The sequence below is a fragment of the Pseudorca crassidens genome, chromosome 16 (assembly GCF_039906515.1).
Source record: "Pseudorca crassidens isolate mPseCra1 chromosome 16, mPseCra1.hap1, whole genome shotgun sequence".
Classification (NCBI taxonomy): Eukaryota; Metazoa; Chordata; class Mammalia; order Artiodactyla; family Delphinidae; genus Pseudorca; species Pseudorca crassidens.
The window spans coordinates 29,888,970-29,901,512 of NC_090311.1; the positions used below are offsets into that span (position 1 = coordinate 29,888,970).

The 12,543-nt window shown below is 54.3% G+C and overlaps 1 protein-coding gene across 5 annotated transcripts in view; it reads left to right on the forward strand.

Annotated features, from left to right (window-relative positions):
• The first annotated feature begins 923 nt into the window (after positions 1-923).
• CRTAC1 (cartilage acidic protein 1) overlaps positions 924-12,543 on the forward strand; it is a 132,344-nt gene continuing 120,724 nt past the window's right edge. The window contains exon 1 of one of the 5 annotated variants that reach the window (XM_067709769.1): positions 924-1,257. In XM_067709769.1, coding sequence (XP_067565870.1) covers positions 1,234-1,257 — 24 coding nt within the window. In that variant the 5' untranslated portion in view covers positions 924-1,233. The remainder of the gene's footprint in view (positions 1,258-12,543) is intronic. The other 4 variants (XM_067709768.1, XM_067709766.1, XM_067709765.1 and 1 more) reach the window with 4 other exon arrangements.

Consider the following 12,543-nt stretch of genomic DNA (forward strand, 5'->3'; position numbering starts at 1 on the left):
CTAGGCCAGTTTCCTGCCCCGCACACGGGCACTTTGGGCACTGCTGACCAAGGGCTTTCTTCCCAAGCTTAGCCCCCCCGCTGCACCCTGCCCTGAGAGGCTGAGATCGTCCCGCCCACGGCAGGGGGTTGGGGCTCGAGGAGCGGGGGAAGCAATACCTGTGAGCAAAGCGGTGAGGGAGGCTGGATGGACGCACCGGACCAGAGCGGGTGGGCCGGGCTCAGCCTCGGCCCTGTCTGGGCAGGGGCTAGGAGGGGTAGGGTGGGGTGGGGCACCGCCCGCAAGGCCGGCGGGCGGGCGGGGGACCAGGAGGGAGGGAGAGACGCTGCCCGCGACCGCCTCCGCCGCCGCGCCTCATCTCCGAGCTGTGCTCGCCCGCTCCCCGCCCTCTGGGGCCGTAGCGAAGCTCCGCTCTCCATACTGAGCAGTCCCCGGAAGGCACTCGGACACGTCCCCTGACCGGATAAAGATCGGCTCAGCGCTCGCTCCGCAGCGCGAAATCTCGCCATCACCGCGGCTCGCGCGGCCGCTCCGGCCCGGCCCGGCCCGGCGACGCCAGATCGCTATCTGGGGAAACGGGAAGGCACGCCGCTGTCCCAGCCGCCACTCTCGGCCCTGCGCGCAGGGGTGACCGCGGGGCCCTGGGGCTCGCCGCCCCCCCCCCCGCCTTCCTTCCCGGCGCTTCCTCCCGGGGGACCCCTGCTTCCCGCCAGCCCCCGGCCCCCAGCGCCCAGCCAGACGCCCTCGCCCCCCTCGCCAGGTCCCGCTGCCTCCTGAAGGTTACGCGACGCAGCGGTGGGGCGCAGGGGGGCACCCGCCCTCGCCGCCGCCCACCCCAGCGCCCGACGCGTCGCGCCCGGCCGGCCGGGCTGCCGGCGGCTGCCACCGCCTGCCACCGCAATCCCGGCTCTAAATCAGCGAGGGGAGGCGCCCCTCCCCCCACCCGGCTCCCCGGGCTCCCCGGGCCGCGATTGGCCACGCGGGCGCCCCCCACCCCCGGGCCCTCAGCTCCAGCTGCGGCGCCATTGGCTGCGGGTCTCCGCCAGCCTTTACATAAGCCCGGGCGCGCTCGAGTGGAGTTGTATAAAGCGAGCGAGCGGCGTCGGGGCGGGAGGCTCCAGGCCAGCCCGGGACCGGGACTGGGAGCTGGAAGGCAGCGGCGGCGGCGGCAGAGGCGGCAGCGAGCTCCCGCTCTCCGACGCCCCCAGGCGGTGGGGCTGAGAGAGCCCGAGGATGGCTCCGAGCGCAGACGCCGGCGTGAGTACCCGCTCCGGTGCCCCTCACCCACTCAGGCAGAGAAAGTTTCTCCCGCCCTTTACGCCCCACCCCGATCCGCCCGCCGGGCTGGCGGGGGTGGCACCCGGGAATCGGGGAAGACGGAGACCGCTAAGGCGGCGGCGGCTTGGCTTCCAACTTGCCAAGAGGCGCAGGACTCGACTGGCGCGCAGAGCCTCCCGCGGGCTGGGGTAGAGGCGGGTGCGGGGCCGGAGGTGGAGGAGAGGTGGGAGCGGAGGTGCGGGGGCGATAGCCCTCATAGTTGCAGAGAAGGTGTCGGGGGCGTCCTGGAGGTCAGCTGTTTGGGGAGAGGGCACCGGGGCTGGGAGGGGGCGGAGCAGGTGAGGAGGGATGTGCCTGGGGTAGTGGGGAGTCACCCAGCGAACCAGGCTCAGCTCCGGGCCTGGGAAGCTACTGGCCTCGGCCGGGTGCCTAGGCTTCCAAGATGGGGAGGAGCCTTAGGGGAAGCTAGCTCTTCTTCCCCGTGAAAGCCGAGCTCCCGGGCACAGCGCTGGGTGGCAGAGAGCTCGGGGAGCCAGCCCAGCGCGCGGCGTACCTAGCCCCACCTGCTCTCTGAGATCATCCTTTGTGTTTGGTGCTGGTGTGTTCTTTGAACTTGTTTACGACTCATAGAGCCCAAGAATATTAGAGCTAGAAGAAAGGAACCTTGAAGAGCACCTACTCCAACGCCGTCCCACATGCACACTTAATTTACAGATGAGAAAACTGAAACCCAGTTAAGGCAAGTATCTTGCCCAAGGTCACATGGCTATTTGGTGGAAGGATAGGACTGGGTCCTAGGATTTCCAGTCCTCTACTTAGAGCTCTTTCCGCTCCCATGACCTGCTTCCTCTTTACTATGGAGATGGACGTGTGTTCTCTGCACAGTAAGTGTTCATAATTGCTGACTGATAAGACATCGGTAAATTAATAAATCTAGTAAACTGGGGGAAATTTCCTTTGAATCTGTTATTCAGACTGAGGAGGTGAGGAGCAGATAAAGTTCTCATAATGTACATATACAGGTAACAGAAATTCCTAATTATTCTTTCCCCTTCCTCCATTACCTTGTCTTGTTATTTCAAGTGGTCTTATAGGCAAAAGCAATGCGACTCCTGGTTTCTGTCCACACACGTAGGAATCAGATATGCCCAGCCCCTTGCGGTGGTCTTGGAACCCAAGCCTGGAGTTTTTCCTTCCTTCTGTTCAGGCATGCTAGAGTGAGGTCTCTCTGACCTGTAGTCGCACCACTGCCTATGGGGCCTCCAGTACTCAGATCCTGGGTGAAGTGGAGAGTTTCCAATCAGTATTTGCCCATTTCCCCATCCTTGCTGCTCCCAGCTCAAGGTCAGAGTTCTAGGATGTTCTATTTTTGCAAAATCCTCATATTAGGGCTTCTTGGGTGACCTGGAAGATACTACCATTTCCATTGCCCTTTTTCTTTTCTGTGAGGCTGGCTGTTGACATCTGAGCCAGGCCCTGGGAAGGAGGTTTGCTGAGTGGCCTGTGGGCTGCCCCCTCTGTGTCCTCTCCCCACCCTGCTCCTTTGCACTCTGCATAGAGCCCCCCCGCCCCGAGCCTCTGCAGACTTGCCAGCAACCCTCAGGAGGGACCAGTGCTGCGGAGCCAAAATTCCAAGAGGCGGATCCTCTTCTGTCCCTAAGGCTCACCTGAGGGATGCTTGTTGCCAGGGAAGGTGCTTGAGTTTCCTCATCTCCTTCAGGCTCACAGACAAGTTGGGTCTTTTTCTTCAGGTAGAGGAGGGAGGTGGTAGGATAATGTGGAACACCGGAGAGCCACAGCCCCCTCCTTGAAAGCAGGGTTTCTGAGAGGCTGTGCTTGGGATCTGCGCCTGATTCCAGCTCTAGCTGAAGAGTTGTGCCAGCATTCCCAAGGCATGGTTTGGTTCTGGATAAGCCCAGAGGAATATACTTACATAAAATACAGCTATAGCACAGTACCTCTGTATTTTTGTTTGAATGGGGGAGTGGCATTAGACACTGAGGAAACAAGAAGTCGCCTCTTTCATGAACCTCACCAGATGGTTGACCCTTAATCTTACTCTCGCTGGGAAGGCAGCTCAGTAGTGGAAATGACTCAGGCTTAGAATCCGACTCCTCACTTCCTGCTCAGGTGCCTTGGACAAACCGCTTAACCTCTGCATGCCTCAGTTTCCTCCTCTGCAAAATGATGAGGCTGGCAACCTGTGATGAGCGTAGGATAGTGAAAATCAAGGAAGATAGTCTTTAACATGCCTCTACCCTTGGTGAGATGTAAAGAGGTATTCAGCTGGGAGAGGACATTATTGCAGGACCCCTGGGAACCACACTGGGTCTTCCATTTCCCGGCGAATGAGACCGAGTGTCCAGGTTCGCACATCAGCCTCTGCTCACAGCAACATCTGGGCTGCGGACAAGGCCTCCTTGGCAGGACTCCCTCCTTGCCCTCTTCCCTCCCCCGTGTTGGGGTTTTCATTTCGGGGTTCTGCCATGCTTGGGGAAAAGAAATTTTACAGGTCCCAGGATAATTCTGAGTGTGATAGAAGGCCTTGAGCTATTGATTCCTAAGGAAGGATCTTTGTGCTGGGAGAAGGCTTCCTCAGAGCCCAGTGATTTAAGAGTGCTGACAAATCCGTGCTCACCGAGCCTCCTGCGGGCTGCAGATACAGGCTTCCAGGCCATCCAGGGTTCTGCGAGGGATTTCTGGGGAGCCTGGCTGGTTGCTTAGGGGACATAAACCTGTGAACTCTCTTTAAGAGAAGGTATGAAATCAATTGGTTCATTATCACACCAAACACACGCTGGACCACGGAGGGCATTTAAGAAATGAGAAGTAGCAAAGAACTAGGAGTTTGTGTTTGAAAAGTGTGTGGAAAAGTGTGCAGGGGTTGGGGAAGAGGCGGGGGCAGGAAGACCTTTCTCCACTGAACCACATGGTCTTGACCTTATTGAAGTCCTTGGGCAGTGAACGGAGGGATTACTTTGCCCACTTGACAATGTGTGTAGACATTTTTGATTGTGACAACTGGGGCAGGGAGTGCTTTGGGCATCTAGTTGGTAGAGGCCAGGGATGACATTAACCATCCTACAATGCCCAGGACAGCCCCCCAACAAAGAATTGTCTGGCCCAAGAAGTCACTAGTGCCAAGGTGGAGAAACCCTGGACCAGAGCATCACATCATGGAATCACAGCATGTTAGAGGTGGGAGGGATTTTAGAAGTATTTTCACCCAATGCTCCCACTTTATAGCTGAGATCCAGAGAGGTGAATAGACCAGCCAGGGTCACACAGCAAACAAGTGGCAAAGCTGGTCTGGACCTCAGATCTGCTGTCTCCTGAGAATGACTTACCCAGACTCTCCACAAAGTTGTTGTAAAGATTCAATGTGAGCTGTGAAAACACTTAGAAAATTATAAAGAGACTATTATTAATATTGCTATGATTAGGAATTTGGGAGTTTGGAAAGTTCTATTTCTGGCTATGCCACTGACTCATGGTACACGTTTGGGCACGTCATTCCCCTACCCCCAGGCCTCTCTGTGAGTGCATGTGGGGTCAGGGGTGGTCTTAGCGAATGATAATTATATCATAATCATTGTCTTTAGAGAAAAGTCCAAAGATTTGCCCTTCAAAAACCCTAGACACTTACAAAAAAGAAAGGATAAAAATTTTCCTTGAAAGAAATCATGTTGACTTCGTAAGAAGCAAAGCGTTTGCTTCTTGGAAAAATTCCAGTACCCGGGCCCTGTGAGTTGGTTCCAGCCCAGGAAATCTGATCAACATCCGGCGGAGAAACCGATAGCTCCCCAACTGACACGCGGCTGGATTTGTCCCCGCTCCCTCCGCGACTTCACCACCCTTTCCTGCTCAGCCCTCTTGGCCCAGGGAAGTTCTGCAAGGAACTTGGAGGGGTGGGCAGGCGTGTCATTAATTAGGAAAACCTTGTTTACTTAAAAGACATATTCTTAAAGATCTCTTCCAAGGGACATTTTGACATATTACTTGAATTAGCCACAAAGGAATCGTGTTGCCAAGAGTGTAAAATGACCCTTCCTGTGGCTTCCAGTTACTCTTATCTTTGTTTGCACCCAACAAGTACAGTGACAAGGTCATGGGAATCACTGTGGAGCTAAGGGGTCCTGTTGACTGAGGAAGGGACCGTGGGGACTTCTTCCCTCCCTAACAGCCGCTCCACCTACCTTGAGAGCCACCCCCTCCTCCGGATTTCCTTTGTCCCTGCCCTCCTTCCGGACCAGCAGGTTGCCGAGGAACCCCTGTCCCCCACCTGGACAGGCAGAGGAACCTTGCAGGGGTCATGGGAGCAGCCTGGGCTGGAGTTTCTCACTGAAGGCCCCGCCCTGCCCTTGCCCTCAGGATTGGAGGTGGGAAGTTCCTAGAGGCTGTCCTTAGAGGACCAAGGCTCCACCCCTCCCTGCCCAAATTGGGAGGGCAAGCTCGCTCAAATCTCACCCAGTTCCTGTCGTGCAGGTGGTGAGCATCTTGTGTGTCCAGGGCAGCCCAGCCTCTGGAGGTCAGTCCCTGTAGTCAGAGTCGGTGAGCACACGGGCCCTTTCTGTCGCCTTGCCTTAGTGATGTCACGTTCCCTTTCGCCCTAGTCTAAGAACAGACTCTTTCTTGGAATCGCAATCATGCACCAGTCATCCGAGAAGCTATGTATATCCAAAGAGCCTTTTGCAGGTGGGGAAAGAAGAGTTCCCAAGAAGGAGAAATGCTGCCTTGCAAGCAGCGGGGGTGGAGACATGTGTCTTTTGTTCTCAGCTGTAAACCCAGTGCCTTGCACAGTGCTTGGCATATGGAGGGGCTCCACAGGTGCTCGGTGGGTGAACAAATGAATGTGTGAATGTAGGCGGCCAGTCTGGGGCAGATGTGGCCCTTGGTATTAAAGTGGATCTCCAGACAGGCCTGGGTCCATAAGGCCAGCTTTCCTTCGGGCTCCTTCTTCCCAGAGCTGGCGCTTGGCCCCAGGGCTCTGTAAACCTCCAAAGGTCCCACGGATCAAGCAGGGTCTGAGGAGCCCACACAGGGCCCACTTGTGAGATGGTACCAGCTCTAAGCCTGGAGCAGGGCTGAGTTTCTCCTCCCCTTCACTTCTGGCGGGTGCCCACTGCCCCCATCCTCCACCAGGCTGCTACAAGGAAGCTCCGTGCAGGTCTGTCTTGGTAGCTGTAAGCTGATAGAAGAGACGATCATTTGGATTTCCACCAAAGACAGACTGGAGAGTGAATCATGGCTTCACGGAAAGATTCCCAGGAGAACGCTTTTAAATAGCAAGGTCCGCTAATGCATTTTAAATGATTTAGGAAAAAAACCTGACCTATAGACACTTAGGCTCGGAAGAGAACTTTGGAGGTCATCCAGTACCGCACCGTCAACTACCCACAGCTCCGGGACGTCCAAGTCCCCTCTGTGACACTCTCACTCACTTTCTGGAAACCAGCCAGTCTAGCCGTTCTGCACACTGTTGCCCCAAATCTAATCGGATCTCTACCCGACTTCAGACCTCCCTCACCGGGTGACTCCAGGCTCCTTCCCAGATGCGCCAGGCGGGTTCTACAGGCCCCAGCTGCTGCCTCCACGCAAGACTGTCTCCGCCTTCTCCTGCACCCTCCACTCCGCACCCCAGACACTGCATTCCAAAGGCATTGCCATCTGCACCGAGCTGAGTCAAATCCACCTGGAATGTAGCTCCCATTGGAATCCAGATTCCCTGTCTCCAGGGGGCCTTTCCTGCCTGCCCTTCCCACCCCCTACACACCTCGATACGTAATCCCTCCCTCCTACGGGCTACGTCTGCACTTTGTACCTGTTGCTACTCTGAATGCCTACGCCTGTATCATGTGTCCGCCCTAGAGGACTGTCAGCTCCTTGAGGTCAGAAGCCATGCCTCAGACATCATTTCTAACCTGGCCCTTAGCATCTGCAAAATGCTTGAAAATGGATGTGTATGTGACTATAAACTGAGGGGTTTTGCATTTGGAAAGCAGTGTTTAAAATGTCAAAGAACTCCACCAGGTCCCTAGACGAATTAGTCACAGAAGCCAGCCTATGCCTCAACGTCTGACAGTCCCGTGAGTTCCATTCGACACTCGGCAGCTACTCCCCGACAGGGAGCACCTGGTGGGCCTGGACTCCGTCTCCTGAGATGCATTCGTTCATTCGAAAAACATTTATGCGGTACTAATAGCATCACTGTCGTCGCCATTACCTACCACGTATGGACTTTGCCAGGCACTGCGCATGCGTTATCTCATTTCCTTTCCCATTTTACAGACCCGGAAGTCCGAGCAGTTGATAATACTCATTACGGACCTGCGCTGCCTTGTGCGTGAGGCTGGGAGACTCCATTTGTCCTCTCACTTTCAGAAACACCATTTCACTAGCCTGCGGGTCTCTGTGGCATCTCCCAGCCTGGGTCCCCTGCGTTTTCGTTTGCCTTGTTCTGGAGCAGGACCAGGCCTCTTTTCTATAAGTGCAGCCGCAGGCAGCATCTGGAGTTCTCTCCAGGTAGCGGGAAGGAAGAGGAAGGCTTATACTTTCACGGTGCTGGGGAAGATGCATAGGACATGGTGGCCCCGGGGGGCTGGGGAGGTACAGAAGGTCTGGTGTTTGTCTTCCAGGCTGGCAATGCGGAAGACGGGGACGGGGGACGGGGTGGAGAAACGCCGATGACTGAGGCATTAGAATATACGCTCCACGGGAGCAAAGACTTCATTTTGTTCTCAGCTGTTTTCCCGATGCCCAGACAGTGCCTGACAGAGGTGCATAAGACTAGCGAATGAATGACCGAGTGAATGACTGAATGGCAGCTTTCTCTCCATTTGGGCCACAGTATTTGCTTCCTAGCTGGCCTCTCTGTTTCCAGGCCCACGCTCCCACGGCCTCCTCCACACCCCGCTGCTGCAGTGTTCTCTCCAACACGTCCCTCCAGCCAAGTCATCCCTCACCCTTCTGGCTTGTGTTGTGCCAGGCCTCCGCAGCCTCTTCTGACCTCCTAGCCACGCCCCGACCCACCATCCGTCCTGTCCCAGCCACCCTGAGCCTCCTGGGGCTGCATGACCCTGCTCAGCCACCATGCACGTGCTGGCTCCTCAGCCTGGAATGCTTTCTCCACCTTGTCCCTCTGGCCAGTTCATCACTGCCTCTTAGGCCTTCCCCAGCACCCCCAGGCAGAGATGCTTGCTCCTTCCATTGTGCTCCCATCTTACTTCCTTTAAGACAAGTCTGGTGTAGTGAAAGACATTGTTTAGTGTAGTGTCCAAGGGCACCATTTCTGGAGCCAAATGGCTTAGACACAAATCCTGGCTCTACCACGTACTAGTTGTGTGACCTTGAGCAAGTTACTTAACCTCTCTGTGCCTTCATTTCCTCATCTGTAAAATGGGGACAAAAGTGGTACCTACCTCACAAGGTTACTATGAGGATTAAATGAGATCATCCATGTAAAGGGTTGGAGTAGTGCCTGGCACATAGTCGGTGGTAGGTAAGTGTTGTTATTACTACCCATTCCTCATATAGTACTTGTTATATGAAATTGCAATTAAAAACAAATCTCCGTTTGCCTTGTGTACAGGGTCCCGTGAATTAGGTTGAAGAGTGACATGATCAGCTCCGAGATTTAGAAAGGGAGCTCTAATGTGGAAGTAGGGAGAGATGAGAAGAAAGGGGGAGCAGTGAACAAATATTACTGCTGTTCAGTTGAAGGATAAAGGGGGCAAATCCCCAGCAGTGGGGATAGAAAGAGTGGGCAGCTTCGAGAGAGATTCATGAAGTGGATTGACTCGGTGATCCAGCAGTTGTGAAGAATAAGGAAGAAGCAAGAACCAAATATGACTCCAGATCTCCAGTTTGAGTGTTGGGGTTTGAAAGGGTCCAATGAACAGCATCCCACTTCCCTGTTCAGATTCAGGACCAATGAAGGGAAAGAAAGGTGGGGAGGGACAGGGGAGGGGAAGAGAGAGGCAGGGCTCAGACAGATGGAGATTAAAACGCTACCATCATTACAGATACAGCTGTTTGGAAGGCCAGGCTTCAAAGTGGGATTCACGGAGCTGATGTAACTGCATCCCCACTGCAGCCCTCCCTGTGGGTGGGGGCAGGCCTGAGCCTGCCTGGCCAAGCTCAGCGCATGGCAGAGAGTGGCCTCTGCAGGGAGGCAGGTCCAGAAAAGGCTCTCCGGGCCCAGTTTTCCCAAACTGACCCATCTGGTGAGTCCCTGCTCCCGCCCTTGGAAGGAGGGAGTGGGAAAAGGAGGGGAGTCAGGAATGATACACTAGTCCAGGGGTTCTCAGTCTCAGCACTACTGACATTTTGGGCTGGATAATTCTTTGTTGTAGAGGGCTGTCCCCTGCATTGTAGGATGTTTTGGCAGCATCCCTGGCCTCTACCCACTAGATGCCAGTAGCACCCCCCTTCCCTGGTGGGACAACCCAAAATGCCTCCAGACATTGCCAGCTGTTGAGGGCAAGGGATGCAAATCACCCCTGGTTGAGAACCAGCGCTCTCATCCAATGGAAGGTCCTCCGGATGGAAACCTGGGGAGGGAAAAATAAGTGCTCCCTCTAACTCATGACCCAGTGTGGGACCTTTAAATAGGCAGTGCTAGGAGGGCAGGTTGGGATGGCATCTGGTTCGCCAGACCTTTGAGGAGTCTGCTGTCTTCCTTCTCTTCTCCTCCTCGCTGTCCTTATCCAGCTAACTTCTTAGCATCCTTTACCGCTCAGCTACACCATCCTACCTCCACAGAACATTCTTCTTTTCCCCCTCCACCTGGCTGGTTTAGATACCTTTGTGCCCCTCCTCCACAGCACCCCTCACCTTGTACTGCAAATGTTGACTAGCTTTCTCCCTGTGACCCCAGCACCGAGCACAGCCCCAGGCTCATTGGAGGTCCACAGGAAGTGTCACTGTGGGTCAGTAAGCTCCCCTAGCTCTCCTCCAATGACGCCTTAGTCCCAGGCGCTCCTCTGTGTAGATCCGGTGGCCCAGCCCATACAGGGCGGAATGCTTCTGTGGCTGCCTCTCTTCCTCAAGCCTCTGCCCTCCTACAGCTTCTAGAAAGGGTCTGTGCTCCCTGCTGGTTCCCAACATCTGAAGCATTCAGGGCTCTTCCTTTTGTGAGAGCTCAGGGCGGTGTCCTTGGCTCTTGCGATAATTGCTAAAGAACTGCTTGCCCTAAAAATTGCCCTGGAAGCCACAGCTGCCTGACCCTACATCAGAGATCTAGGTTGCTTGGTTACCAGTTTTCAGACCCAATTCAGGAAAGTCCCGAGGCCGCAGAAAACTGAGTTTGGCCGCATGTGACCCACAGCCAGTGTCTAAAGACTGTCTAGCCTTACAGCTATCTGTGTGAAAGGAACGGAAATAAGCAGCGAGCCTGGCCCCCGAGAGCCGTTCACTAGCTCGCTTAACCCTGGAAACCTCGGCATGTCATAGGATTCCCAGGTTACCGATGAGGACACTGGAGATCCGAAAGATTAAGAACCTGCTAGTTTCTGGTGGAGTTGAGGTCCAAATCCAGGTCCCCGACTCTGGGCTTTGGTTTGTTTATTTATCTTTCTCTCGATCCCACTGAGGATTGTTAGCTTGTAGAATACTTTTAAGAAATTATTACAAAGCAATTCTTCCCACCGCCTGAAACACAAGCCCGACCACCTCTCGCCCTTGTTAAGAGCCCTCTTTGCCCCCTCCTCTCCCTTCCCCTGCAGGAGCAGCCCAGGTGTTCCGGTCCTGCACCCTCTGGCCAAGCCCTGCCACTGATATTTATCCTCGCCTCCCCCGGGCTGCACTGCCCCAGATGTCTTCCCATTGCACTTAACACTTCTTACTTACTACTTAACGCCACTGCTACCTGTAGATAGCTAGTAGGTGCTTGTTACACAGCATTCAAGAAAACAAAAAAGTTCAGTTCAACATACTTTTTAAAATTCGATTTTTAGCTTTTCTCCACATTCTCCCCAAAGATTGAGATGTTCCCAGTGGTGTGACAGGTTTCTGAGCCAACTGTGTAAAACTTGAGGTCACTCCAGCACCTGCTGTCCTTCTGCTTCAGGCAGTACCATCCTGCTCTGCTTTCTTCCCCAAACTCCATATCCCGCCTCTTCCTATGATGCTCTCTGGCTAAATAGATTTTCTTGGTAGACCTCAACAAGCTGGTGATGAATTCCAGTAGTAGAAACATTTTTCACTTCAAATCAGAGTGTAGCTTACACTCCCAGCTGGGGACTGTGAGTCTGGGGCAGTGGTTCTCAGCCCAGGCTGCCCCTTAACATCATCAGAGGAGCTTCTAAAAATACACCCGACCCCCACCCCAGACCAGTTAAATCAGAAACTGGGGTGAAGGATCTGGGCAGCAGCATAGCTCTAAAAACTCCCCAGGTGATTCGATTGGACAGCTAGGGTTTAGAATCACTGGTCTAGAGCCTTGCTACTACAAGTGAAGTCTGCGGACCAGCAGCCTCGGCATCCCCTGAAAGCTTGTTAGAATGCAGAATCTCAGGCCCCACCCCAGACCTACCAAATCAGAATCTGTATTTTACCAAGACCCTCAGGTGATTGGTAAGCACGTTACAGTTTAAGAAGAATTGCTTTCGGGAAAGAACTGTTTTTTGGTTTTGTTTTTGTTTTGCGGTACGCAAGCCTGTCACTGTTGTGGCCTGTCCCGCTGCGGAGCACAGGCAGGCTCAGCGGCCACGGCTCATGGGCCTAGCTGCTCCGCGGCATGTGGGATCTTCCCGGACCGGGGCACGAACCCGTGTCCCCTGCATCGGCAGGCAGACTCTCAACCACTGCGCCACCAGGGAAGCCCGAAAGAACAGTTTTAAGATAACTGTATGACAAGTTGCAAGCAATTTCTGCTGATTCACATTTTCATTTGGACTTATTCCTTCATCCATTTAACAAATGTTAATTGAGTGCCTCCTAGTACTGGGCACCACGATGGTTTGGGGGAACACATTGGCATGCATCTCTATCTTGGCTTGCAAATTCCTGCCCATACCCCATCTTCTCTAGGCTCTGTGCATTAATGGTAGCTATCTTTTGTCTACTAGACCTGACCCCCCACTCCAGTTCCAGCCCTTTCCTTCTTCTCAATTCTTTGCAAAAATTAGAGTCAGAATCCCTCTTTGTCAGTCCCTATCAATTGTGGTACTTTGACTGAGCTGAAGATAGCTAGTACTTTGAGTATCTAATGATCAACCGAGCCTGCAGCCCTGAGGATTGTATGGCCCTAGGATTGGTTTCAGACCC